This window comes from Pseudorca crassidens, chromosome 9 (assembly GCF_039906515.1).
Source record: "Pseudorca crassidens isolate mPseCra1 chromosome 9, mPseCra1.hap1, whole genome shotgun sequence".
NCBI lineage: Eukaryota > Metazoa > Chordata > Mammalia > Artiodactyla > Delphinidae > Pseudorca > Pseudorca crassidens.
In genome coordinates, this window is record NC_090304.1 from 54,914,209 (window position 1) to 54,926,628 (window position 12,420).

At 36.9% G+C, this 12,420-nt stretch overlaps 1 protein-coding gene across 11 annotated transcripts in view; it reads left to right on the top strand.

Annotated features, from left to right (window-relative positions):
- EMSY (EMSY transcriptional repressor, BRCA2 interacting) overlaps nt 1–12,420 on the top strand; it is an 81,433-nt gene that overhangs the window by 32,099 nt on the left and 36,914 nt on the right. For all 11 annotated transcript variants that reach the window (XM_067750410.1, XM_067750406.1, XM_067750409.1 and 8 more), the window contains 2 exons: nt 3,139–3,393; nt 11,348–11,497. In XM_067750410.1, coding sequence (XP_067606511.1) covers nt 3,139–3,393; nt 11,348–11,497 — 405 coding nt within the window. The remainder of the gene's footprint in view (nt 1–3,138; nt 3,394–11,347; nt 11,498–12,420) is intronic.

The window sequence follows — 12,420 nt, forward strand, 5'->3', positions numbered from 1 at the left end:
TACTTTTCCTACTCTAGTCCTTGGTTTAGCCATTTCTCTAAGGAGCCCTGATTCATTTTAGTGGAAAGTGATAATTAGAAGAAAATTTGGGTGCGAGATATGCTCATTGCTAAGGGGTGTGTGTGTGTGTGTGTGTGTGTGTGTGTGTGTGTGTGTGTGTGTGTGTGTGTGTGTGTGTCTGCATGTAGATTTATACACACACGTATATACATCTGTATTTATTTCTATATGTTGAAAACTTTGGGTCCATACTGATATGTCCAATTTCAAACTCTGCTTGTTAATTCTAGTTTTCTCCCTTCTTCAAAAACCTAGCTTCCATTATCTTTCATATACTTACTTATTTTATCAGTTCCCCACTCTATAACCAATCTGTCATTGTTGCTGCTGTTGCCTCTACCTTCATGCAGATACCTTCCTCATTCCACTCAGGTTCTAACATCTTGCAGACTTCTACTTCACTCCACCTGAGTTCTGACACTTTCCCCATGTCACCCTTTTGCGTGATGTCTTTCTCACCCTGCTCAATTTTGACACCTGTGCCAGGCCACCCTCCTACCCAGAAGTCTTCTTCACCCAGTTTGGACTCTGATCCCACCCCTTCCTGTGGACATCCTGCTCAAGCTTTGAGAACCTGTGCTAGGTGGCTCACATTCATGGAACCCCTGTTTATCCTACTTGAGTTCTAACTCTATATGTGGCACTGTACCCTGAGCTCCCACAGCATGTACTCCCTCCTCAACCTACTTGGACTCTGACTCCCATGCTCAGTCAGTCTCTGCAGTGGGTTCTAACACCCCATGCTTAGCCATTATTCTGCTTAGCCATCTAGTTGTTCATCGTGCTTTGCAGCATCTGATGGCTTTAGCACTAAATTTTTGTGAATCGAAGAGCAAAAGGAAGAGGAAGGGGGCTTTTTATTTGTTAAAACAAAAATAACATTTATTACAATTTGTAATGATAGATTTGTGTGATCATTTGATTGTCTTCTCTAACCTTCCTGAAGGTAGGGACTGTTTCATGGATACAAAAGAGTTTCCCAAGGATATAGCATAAAGTATATGCTCAGTAAGTTTTTATTGAATGAATAAATATCTAAAGGAATTAAATACTTTAATAAGATCACACAGCTATTATGAGTTTATGTGTTGAAGACATAATTTTTTTTTTTTTTTGCGGTACGCGGGCCTCTCACTGTTGCGGCCTCTCCCGTTGCGGAGCACAGGCTCCGGACGTGCAGGCTCAGCGGCCATGGCTCACGGGCCTAGCCGCTCCGCGGCATGTGGGATCTTCCCGGACCAGGGCACGAACCCATGTCCCTTGCATCGGCAGGTGGACTCTCAACCACTGCGCCACCAGGGAAGCCCTGAAGACATAATTTGAACACAGTTCTCTGATTCTGAAGTCACCCTGACTGCCTTTACATTAGATACTTTTCCTATATAATAGGATATAGAGAACGTAGATTAGTTAGGGAGTTACTCATGTGCACAGTTTACCTCAATTAATACAAGAGTTCATTATGAATGCAATATAAAGGTTAAAGTTTTCACATCGTTTAAAAATAGTGTGTTTTACTTGAATAGCACTTTATATTCATTAAGTTATAAAATGTTGGTACTGAAAAGGGCTCCAGAGATAATCTAGTTCAGTACAACTAAGCAGTATAACATACACATGTCACCAAGATCCTAGCATTCAGGGAGGGATGGGAGTGGGCAAGGCAGAAGAATGTGTAAGTAATGTGAGTCAGCCCTCCAGGTGATTCTGACTACATCTTTCTTTTGTCTTCTCTCAAACTATTCCTCAATCTATGATTTTTACCTGATCCATATAGCAACCCTTAGAGAATTATAGGGCAAGGAAAATTCAACATATGGGGAACCTGAGAGGGTCAGAGTGACTTCTCAAGGCTTCTTCTTCATTTTTATTATTCTCCAGAAACATTTTACATAAAAATGTGATATTATTTAAATTTTTTTCTGTAATACAATGTAAATGTCATAGTGGGGCTGTGGTGGAGGAAGGAGTGAAATAGCCTGTTTGATAATTGGAACTTGATAATTAGGCCATCAAATTATCAGTTTCTTTTCATTGTTTTATCAGTGCTCAAAAAGTTGATACGGAGAGTTATATTCTATCTAGGTTCTTTCTGTGAGGAGTATTAATTTACTTACAGATAATAGTCCTATTGTGTTGTTGATGAATTATAAGATTACTGATGAAAAATCTTGGAGAGGGAAGAATTTCTGTCAGACTCACACATCTTTACTGAAAATTGTTGGTATTTGCTACCTACGCATGGTTGCTAATATTAGTATTGCATTGAAAAGAAGTGTCTTAAAACCTTGTATCACGAGAATTTTTTTGCTGTGGATATATTGAGTAGTATGCCCACTTGTAACTTTTCACATGATTATGTAATGACCCAGTTCTCAAGAAATGATTTTATTTATAGATAATTGGAAATGAGACATAGAAAAGCTGTTGTACTTTGCCATGCTGAATAATTCGAAAGGTGAATGTTTCAGTGTGAATTATTTTGTCTAATGCTATGTTTAAATTGACTCATTAGAACCTGAAAAATAATATTCGAAAAACTGTACTACAAATAAGATTCAAAACCTAGTTTGCTTTGTCCTTTTTTTTTTTAAAAACATCTTTATTGGAGTATAATTGCTTTACATTGTTGTTAGTTGCTGCTGTGTAACAAGGTGAATCAGCTATACGTATACATATATCCCCATATCCCCTCCCTCTTGCGTCTCCCTCCCACCCTCCCTGTCCGACCCGTGTTCTTTTATTCACATTGAGAACCTGTGTTTTTTAAGAGAAAAACCTATTGAGAAACATGTGTGAGAACATCCTGCCTGATACTTTGTTTCTTTTGTTTTGACTCTTCACCAAGGGAAAATCAGTTAGTTTCTTGAGTGTTAGAGCAATGATGCTTCCCTTGCAAAGTTTGAGGACTAGGTATAAAATATGTAAAATACCATAGACATTATATCTGACAGTAGGTGCTTAATAATCATTATTTTTGTTGATTTACCTAGTTTTAAGCTATTACTTCCTACAATAACCAGAAGTAGCTTTAATTATGTTTTACTATTAAATGTTCTAATCCTTACTCTTCTATAGGTGTATCTACATCAGCAATCAAAATGGCATCAACCAGACTTCCTTCTCCCAAAAGCTTAGTGGGTGCCCCAACTCAGATTCTTGCACAGTTTCCTAAACAGCATCAACAGTCTCCTAAGCAGCAGTTACATCAAGTACAGCAACAGACACAGCAACAGGTGGCCCAGCCTTCTCCGGTATCTCATCAGCAACAGCCTCAGCAGTCTCCTTTGCCACCTGGTATCAAGCCTACCATTCAAATCAAACAGGAGTCAGGTAAATGGAAAATGTTTCAGGAGATGGTAATTCTTCCCCAGTCACCAGTTCTCTGAAGATTGCAATATATATGGATTCACTTCCACATACAGTTTCCTCAAGCATTAGAGTTTTAATTCCAAAATATATTTTGAGACCCTCCTGTTGGAAATACTTACATAGAGAGAACTGGTGCTTGGGAATAGAGAAGGGAGAAAAAAGCTGTTTGCACAGCAGGAAGAGGTTTTTTTCAGTGAACTCTCAGAAGAGATAAAGGAAGCCGAGGAAACAAACCCAGACTTTAGAACTATACTTTGGAGCCCACTGGGGTTATGGGAAGTGAGCAGTGGAAAAATTAGTCTGGGGAGTCTTGTGTTAGAGGCCGTATTGTGAATCTGGCGTAAATTTGTCATGGGCAGAGGTGCTAAGATTAAAAGACATTGTGTACAGTGAAGAAGTTTGTGGTATAACAATTTAGCAGTTTATTGAAAGCATCTCTAGCACAGTGGGAACGCAGGGGTAGGAGGCAATTACTGTTAAGTTATCGAATCATAAAAGTATTGAATAGAAAGGCAGGTAGGATGGAGGCTTAGATACAGGGAGACGAAGAAGCATCTTAACGTACTTAATACCTTTAAGAAAAGAAAATGGATTTTTTTCCTCCACTGAAGCTGGATTTTATTTGGTGGTAGAAAAGGACTTTGGGAGATGCTGACATTTTCAGTTTTTTGTTTGTTTTATCTTATTTTATTTTATTTATTTATTTATGGCTGCGTTGGATCTTTGTTGCTGTGCGCAGGCTTTCTCTAGTTGCGTCGAGTGGGGTCTGCTCTTTGTTGTGGTGTGTGGGCTTCTCATTGCGGTGGCTGCTTTTTGTTGTGGAGCATGGGCTCTAGGTGCACGGGCTTCAGTAGTTGTGGCATGTGGGCTCAGTAGTTGTGGCACACAGGCTTAGTTGCTCCACGGAATGTGGGAGCTTCCTGGACCAGGGATCGAACCCATGTCCCCTGCGTTGGTAGGTGGATTCTTAACCACTGCACCACTAAGGAAGTCCCTTGTTTTATTTTTTGATAGGAACATTTTATTATTATTTTTTGAGATGTAATTGACACATAACTTTGTATTAGTTTTAGGTGTAACATAATGATTTGATATATGTATCTATTGCAAAATGACTATCACAATAGGTTAGCATCTATTACCACACATAGTTACAATTTTTTTTCTTGTGATGAGAACTTTTAAGATTTACTCTCTTAGCAACTTTCAAATATACAATGCAGTATTGTTAACTATAGTCATCATGCTGTACATTATTATATCCCCAGCACTTATTTATCTCATAACTGGAAGTTTGTACCATTTCACCTCTGCCTCATACCTAGTATGAGGTATGGATAGTAATGCATTGATAGACATAGGGAAATTGGTCTGTAGTTTTCTCTTTGCCTGCAGTCTCTGTCAGGCTTTAGTTTCAATGATATGTGTGCTTCCAAGAAAGAATTGTAAAGTTTTCCTTTTTAAAACGCTCTGGAACTTTTTCTATTAAAGGACAGCTTTATTGAGATATAATTCACATACCATTCAATTAACTGATTTAAAGTGTACAGTTCAGTGGTAGGTAGTATATTCACAGATATGTGCAACCATCACTACAGTTGATTTTAGAACATTTTCATCAGTTCCAAAAGAAACCCTGTACCATTTAGCTATCACTCCCTACTCACCGTGACAACCTCTCCAGCCCTAAGCAACCACTAATCTACTTTCTGTCTATAGATTTCTATATTCTGGATTTTTATGTGAATGGAATCATATAATATGTGATCTTTTGTGACTGGCTTCTTTTACTTAACAATGTTTAAGGTTCATCCATGAAGTAGCATGTATTAGTACTTCATTCCTCCTTATGGCCAAATAATAATTCACATTTTGTTTATCCACTTGTCCGTTGATAACACTTGCTAGTCTGTGACTTTTTGGTTCTAGCCATCCCAGTTTGTGTGAAGTGGTATTTCATTGTGGTTTTGATTTGCATTTCTCTGATGACTAATGGTGTTGACCATCTTTTCATAATGCTTATTGGCCCTTTATGTACCTTCCTGGGAGAAATACCTATTTATATCCTTTGCCACTTTTTAATTGAGTTATTTGTCTTTTTATCATTGAATTGTATGAGTTTTTTTTTTTTTTTTACTATACATATTTTAGATATTAAACCTTTATCAGGTACATGAATTACAAATATTTCCTCCCATTCTGTGGGTTGTCTTTTCACTTTCTTGATGATGTCCTTTGAAACACAAACATGTTTAATTTTGGTAATGTACAGTTTATTTTTTCTTTTGTTGCTTGTGCTTTTGGTATTGTATTTAAGAATCTTTTGCCAAATCCCAGGTTATAAAGATTTATCCTTATTTTTTCCCCTAAGAGATTGATAATTTTGCCTCTTAAATTTAGGTCTTTGATCTATTTTGATTAATTTTGTTAAGGTGTGAAATAAGGATCCCACTTCATTCTTTCATGCATGGCTCTTCGATTGTCCCAATACCATTTGTTAAAAAGACTGTCTTCCCCCCCATTGAATGGTCTCAACACCCTTGTTGAAAATCCACTGAGCACATGTATGACTTTATTTCTGGATTCTCAATTCTGTTCCATTATATGTCTATTTGTATGCTGATTTGATTACATTGATTTACATTGTTTTGATGAGGAAGTGTGAGTATTCCTGTTTTGTTCTTTTTTAAAAGATAGTTTTGGCTATTCTGGGTCCCTTGCAATTCTGTATGAATTTTGGAATCAGCTTGTCAATTTCTACAAAGAAATCAGCCGAGAATCTCATGGGGTTTGCATTGAATCTGTAGATCAATTGAAGAGTATTACCATCTTTATAATGTTAAATCTTCTGATCCATGAACATGGGATGTTTTTGTGTTTATTTAGATCTTTAATTTCTTTCAACGTGTTGAAATGTGTGGTTCTTAGTGTATAAATTTTACACTTCTTTTGTTAATTTATTTCTAAGTATTTTATTTTTGTAGCTGTTGTAAGTGGAACTGTTAACTTCATCTTTTGGATTACTCATTGCTAATGTATAGAGATGCAAGTGATTTTTTGTTGATTTTGTACCTGCAACTTAGCTGAACTCACTTTTTAGTTCTAGTAGTTTATAGTGAATTCCTTAGGATTTTCTATATAAAAGATCAAATCATCTGCAAAGAGATAATTTCTGTTACAGTCTGGATGCCTTGTATTTCTTTTTCTTGCCTAATTTCCCTAACTAGAACCTCTGGTAAAATGTTGAATATAGCTGGCAAGAGTGGATATCATTGTTTTGTTTCTTGTTCCTTCTATTCATAGAACTTCCTTGAGTGTCTGTTGTAAGGTGGTCTGCTAGCAACAAACTCTCTCCGTTTTTGTTTATCTGGTAAAGACTATTTCATCTGCATTTTTTGAAAGATAGCTTTGCTGGATATCAAATTCTTGGTTGACAGATTTTCTTTGAGCACTTTGAATACGTTATTCTGCTGCCTACTGGTCTCCATTGTTTCCACTGAAAAGTCAGTTGCTAACCTTAATGAAATCCCATTGTAAATGGAAATTGTTGTTCTCTTGATGGTCTCAGGATTTTCTCCTTGTCTTTGACTTTCAGCATTTTTAGTGTGATGTGCCTGTTTGTGGTTCTCTTTATATTTATCTTCTTCAGTGTTTGTCTAGCTTCCTGGATGTGTAAGTTATTGCTTTTCAATAAATATGGAACATTTTCAGCCATTACTTCTTTGAATACTTCTTTTTCTCTTTTCTCTCTATTCCTTCCTTTTTGTAGTTACATTGCATATGTTGTGCACTTAATGGTGTTCCACATTTCTGTTCATTTTCTTCATTCTTTTTTCTTTCCATTCTTCAGCTTGCATAATCTCTAATTGATCTGTCTTTAAATTTGCTAATTCTTTCTTCTGCCAGTTCAAATCTATTCTTGAGCCCTTCTAGTGAATTTTTTATTTCAGTTATTGTACTTTTCAACTCTGCATTTTCCATTTGGTTCTTTCTTCTAATTTCTATTGCTTAATTAATATTCTCTATTTGATGCAACTTTGTCATCATACCCTCTTTTACTTTTGTAATCATGCTTCCCTCTACTTCTGTGAACGTATGTGTAATGGCTATTTTGAAGTGTTTTTGTTGTTGTTAAGTCTGACATCTGGTTGCTCTCACAGTTTCTGTTGCCTGCTTTTTTTCCACTGTGTGGGTCATACTTTCATGTTTCTTTGCAAGTTTTTGTTGGAAACTGGACATTTTAGATATTTACATTGATATTTTAGATATTAGATATATAGATATTAGACATTATATATTGTAGCTGGGTACTGATATTCCCCTACCCCCACCCCTGATTTATTATTGTTATTGGCATGGTTCTTTGTTGTTTAGTGACTAGATCAATTATGTTGCTGAAGTTAAGTCTCTGCTGTTGTTCCTCAGGGAGGTACAGCTCTGGGTATGCCCAGTCATTCTGAGGTGACAGTGATATTGGTATGGCTTTTTCCTCTTTTCCTGACCACACCCAGCTGTTAAACTCCACTAACTGATTGCTCTATTTTTTTCAACAATTCCTGGAGCATAAGTTGCTCTGTGAACTCATCCAAATTGTGGCTTCTTTGAAGGAATAATCTCAAAGGTCCATTTTTGATATTTGTTCTGACCATAGGAGCGTTCCTCTCAGCTTCCTTACTATTCAGTTCTGTCCTGCAAACTGGCCTATAGTCTAAAAGGTATCTTAATTAAATCCATGATTCTCCTTCTAGTTGCCTTTCATTCACATCCTCCACTGTTTTTGAGAGCACCCTTAGGCTTGAACTTCTTCATGCTCTGTTACATATGAAGTCAGTTCCTCTGGGAAGAGGCTAGGAGCTATATGTTTTAGGACATGTTTCTATCCTCAGGCAGCTCTGGAGCTCTGGGGGTAGGGTCAATGGCAGACTTCTCTCTGAATGATACCCCTGCTCTAGGAGCTGAGCACTCAGTGAAGGCAAGTGTGGGAGGTTGGGCAAGCAGCCTGAGATCCTCTCAGCTTGCTTCCCCTGGTTGGTGGAGCCACTCCCTCACAAGCCAGGGCAGTGGTGGTCAGGACCCCAGTATTCTCAGTGGCTCTGTGCCCAAGATAGAGCCTTTGTTTCATGAACTGGGGGCTGGGCAGAAGCAGGGAGTACCCACCTATTGACTGCAATTGCCTGGGACTTAAAACAGGTGCCTGGGAGCAGAAAGAGATAAGCTGAAGTCCTTCTGCTCCTCAGAAGAAAGCCCGCCAACTGGGAGCTGGGGTAGGAGGAAACCCTGTGTTCTTGACTGCAGCAGTCTGGAGAGCAGTCCTTGCTTCACCTATAGGGAGGGAGGAGGAACAGGTGTTAGTTTAAATGTCATAGATTTCACTGTTCTTAGCAAATATTTCTGTGTTTTCTTTTTAAAAAATTTTTATTTATTTATTTATTTATGTTTGGCTGTGTTGGGTCTTCATATCTGTGCGTGGGCTTTCTCTAGTTGCAGCGAGCGGGGGCCACTCTTCATTGTGGTATGCAGGCCTCTCACTGTCACGGCCTATCTTGTTGCGGAGCACAAGCTCCAGACGCGCAGGCTCAGTAGTTGTGGCTCACGGGCCTAGTTGCTCCACGGCATGTGGGATCCTCCCAGACCAGGGCTCAAACCCACGTCCCCCGCATCGGCAGGCAGACCCTCAACCACTGCGCCACCAGGGAAGCCCTTTGTGTATTCTTGAATAGATGTTTCTTCATTTGGTCTTAGGACCGTTTCCAGAGCTTTTCATTGGTTGTTTTTTTAAATCATTTTTGCCAGTTTCATTGGGTTAGCAGGTTAGCAGAGCTCCTTATGCTCTCTTGTCAGAAATCACTCTCTGGAATGGTTTTTGTTGTTGGTTTATTTTAAGTGGAGATATAATTCACATATAACATTGTATTAGTTTGAGGTGTACAGCATAATGATTTGATATATGCGTATATTATGAAATGATTACCCCAATAAGTTTAATTAATATCCATCACCACATAGTTACATATTTTTTTTCTTGTGATGAGAGGAATGGTTTTAAATACATTGGAGTTATTTTCTTTTTAAAGGACCATAGAATTGTCCTGTGAAACTATCTGGGCCTGCTATGTTGGGGGGAAAGGGGGAGGAGCTCTTAAAATTTTGTTTCAAGGAAACTTGTCTATTTATATATCTTTTTTGAGGTCAATTTTTGATAAATACTGTTTTTCTAGAAAATTATCCATTTGATCCAAATTTTCAACTTGTTTGTGTAGGACTAAGCAAAGTAGTGTCTTATGATTTCCTTAATTTTTATCTCTGTGGTTATTTCTTTGGGGGTTTCTTTTTATGTACCTTAAGCATTATTGTAATTCATTAATAAGATAATATTAGAAATCATTTTTTCCCTACAACTTCACAGTTTATGATTTATTGTAATCAGAATTTATTTATACAATAATAATACTTTATTTATTGAACTCTTGCTATGTATTAGGCACTTCACAACTGTGATGTAATTAATCTTCACATAGCCCTAGAAGGTATATACTAATAGTATCTTTATTTTATAAATGAGAAAACTGAGTCATAGAGATTATTAAGTAATTTGCCTAATTATGCCTGGATGTCATAATTTTAACTTCTTTGTTGGCTACAAGTATTTTGAAATTATTTAAGGCTATTAAATAAATAAATTTGTTTGCTTCCTAATGTCTTAACCTAAATCACCATCCAAAAAAGTAATAAAAATTTTAGTTGTCTGTTGAAATGTATTCTATCCCATGAATTATTTCAGTGAAGTTTAGTGGGGAAAAAGTGTTACCAAAAATTTCCTTCCTTGATTAACAATTATTAGTACTTAAATTTGTAGTTAACATGAGAGATTTCTTTTAAATGGACATCTTACATTTGAAAAGGCAGTGTAACACTTATAACATTTAAATTAAAAAGTTGAAAAATGTAAAAACTACCATAACATCACCACCCTAACATTTTAATTTTATTTTTATATACTGCCTTCAAGTTCTTGTCCACATGCATATTTTATGTAGGTGCAATAATAGTGCGTTCTTTACTTTTGACAAAGTGAGCTATTTAAATACTTTTAAAAGAAGTCAATTTAAAAATAAATGTTCAAAAACAAAATGTTCTTGCTCTTTACAGTCTTAAGAGGTTAGAGAAATCTTTGGTAGAGTTGAGAATATATAAAAGCTACATTAAATTTTTTTATTGGAGTATAATTACTTCATAATATTGTGTTAGTTTCTGCTATACAACGAAGTGAATCAGCTATATGTATACATATATCCCCTCCCTTTTGGACCTCCTTCCCACCCCTCACCCCCACCCCCCAATCCTGCCCACCTAGGTCATCACAGAGCACCCAGCTGAGCTCCCTGTGCTATACAGCAGGTTCCCACCGGCTATCTATTTTACACATGGTAGTGTATATATGTCAATCCTAATCTCCCAATTCATCCCACCCTCCCCTTCCCACCCTGTGTCCACACGTCCGTTCTCTATGTCTGCATCAGTATTCCTGCCCTGCTTTTATTTTTGACTTCTTATCCTAGTCCTTTCATCCCAAGTATTTGCATGGAACACAGATTGTTTGTAAAAGTTCAGATCAATGGCTAATTTGGTTTGAAAGCTCTTATATGATGTGATCATAGACAAAAGAAAAATTGTTTTTCATTAAAACTTGTTAATAGCTTTTGTGGTATTTTAATTATATTTCTGAATGAGAGAAATTTGGGAAGATAGGAATTTGAGGAATAAAAGTTAAAAGAATATCTTTCATCAGTATGAACAAAAGCCTCTTTTTAGGCAAGACTCAGTAAATGTGTGTAACTGCTGCCCTCTTGGGTTGATACAAAGCACATGTTATTAAAAATAATTTGTACTGAGATTTATCTTTCTTCTTTCAAAGGTGTTAAAATCATCACACAACAAGTTCAACCAAGTAAAATCTTACCCAAACCAGTGACAGCAACTCTGCCCACCAGTAGCAATTCCCCTATTATGGTGGTTAGCAGTAATGGTGCAATTATGACAACTAAACTTGTAACCACTCCTACTGGTAAGTTTTCTTGAGCGTCAGTCCATTCATTCATCATACTTATTGAGTAATTTCTCTGTACTAGCAATACACTTGACATTGGGAATATAGAAATTAATGAGACAGTTCTTCAAAGAGGTCTTTCTTGACTCTTTCCTCCTCCCAACTGAAATTAGCTCTCTGCTATTGTCATGGTCCTCTTCTTTTCCTTTATAACACATACTATAATTTCTAATTACTTAGCTACTTTTTGTCGATTTGTTTAATGTTATTCACCTTATTAGACCATGAGCTCCATGAGGATAAGGGACCTTGTCTGTTTTATTCACCATATATATGTAGAGCTAGTCGGTAAGTAGGTGTTTAGTCAGGATTTGCTGAGTGAATGAAAACACAGTCCCCGCCTGCAAGGATCTCACACTGATGAGGTTGAGAATCTATATAACATTACAGTGTAGTAAGCATTACTCAGACTGAGAAAAGCATAGGATGCCATTTTATCCAGTTATGAGAGCATCCAGGCTATGCCCAAGGAAGTGACAGTATAGAACATTTTAAATAGTACCACCTTTTGTGACCTTGAGCAGTTTACTTTAATTCCTCTCAGTCTTTTCCATTGTCTATTTCAGTGTGATCATAAAGTTATTGTAAGTGTTAAATCAGGTATGGAAAGTCCCCAGCAGAGTGCTCAATAGCCATTACGATTAATTAATGTTAGAATTAGCCAGTACCATTATTTTAAATTTGTATAACTCTTACCAGACTTTTTGAAGAGGGCCAGATTTAGATAATAGAATCTAGAGTGTAAAATGATTCCTTTCTCAAGTTTATAAGCTATCATCTATTGGCCATTATATAAAAGTATGTATAAGCATTACCCTTAATCTCCCTTAGGCTTTAATATCTTCATTCTCAGAGACAAAACAGAGGCTTATGTTAAGCAA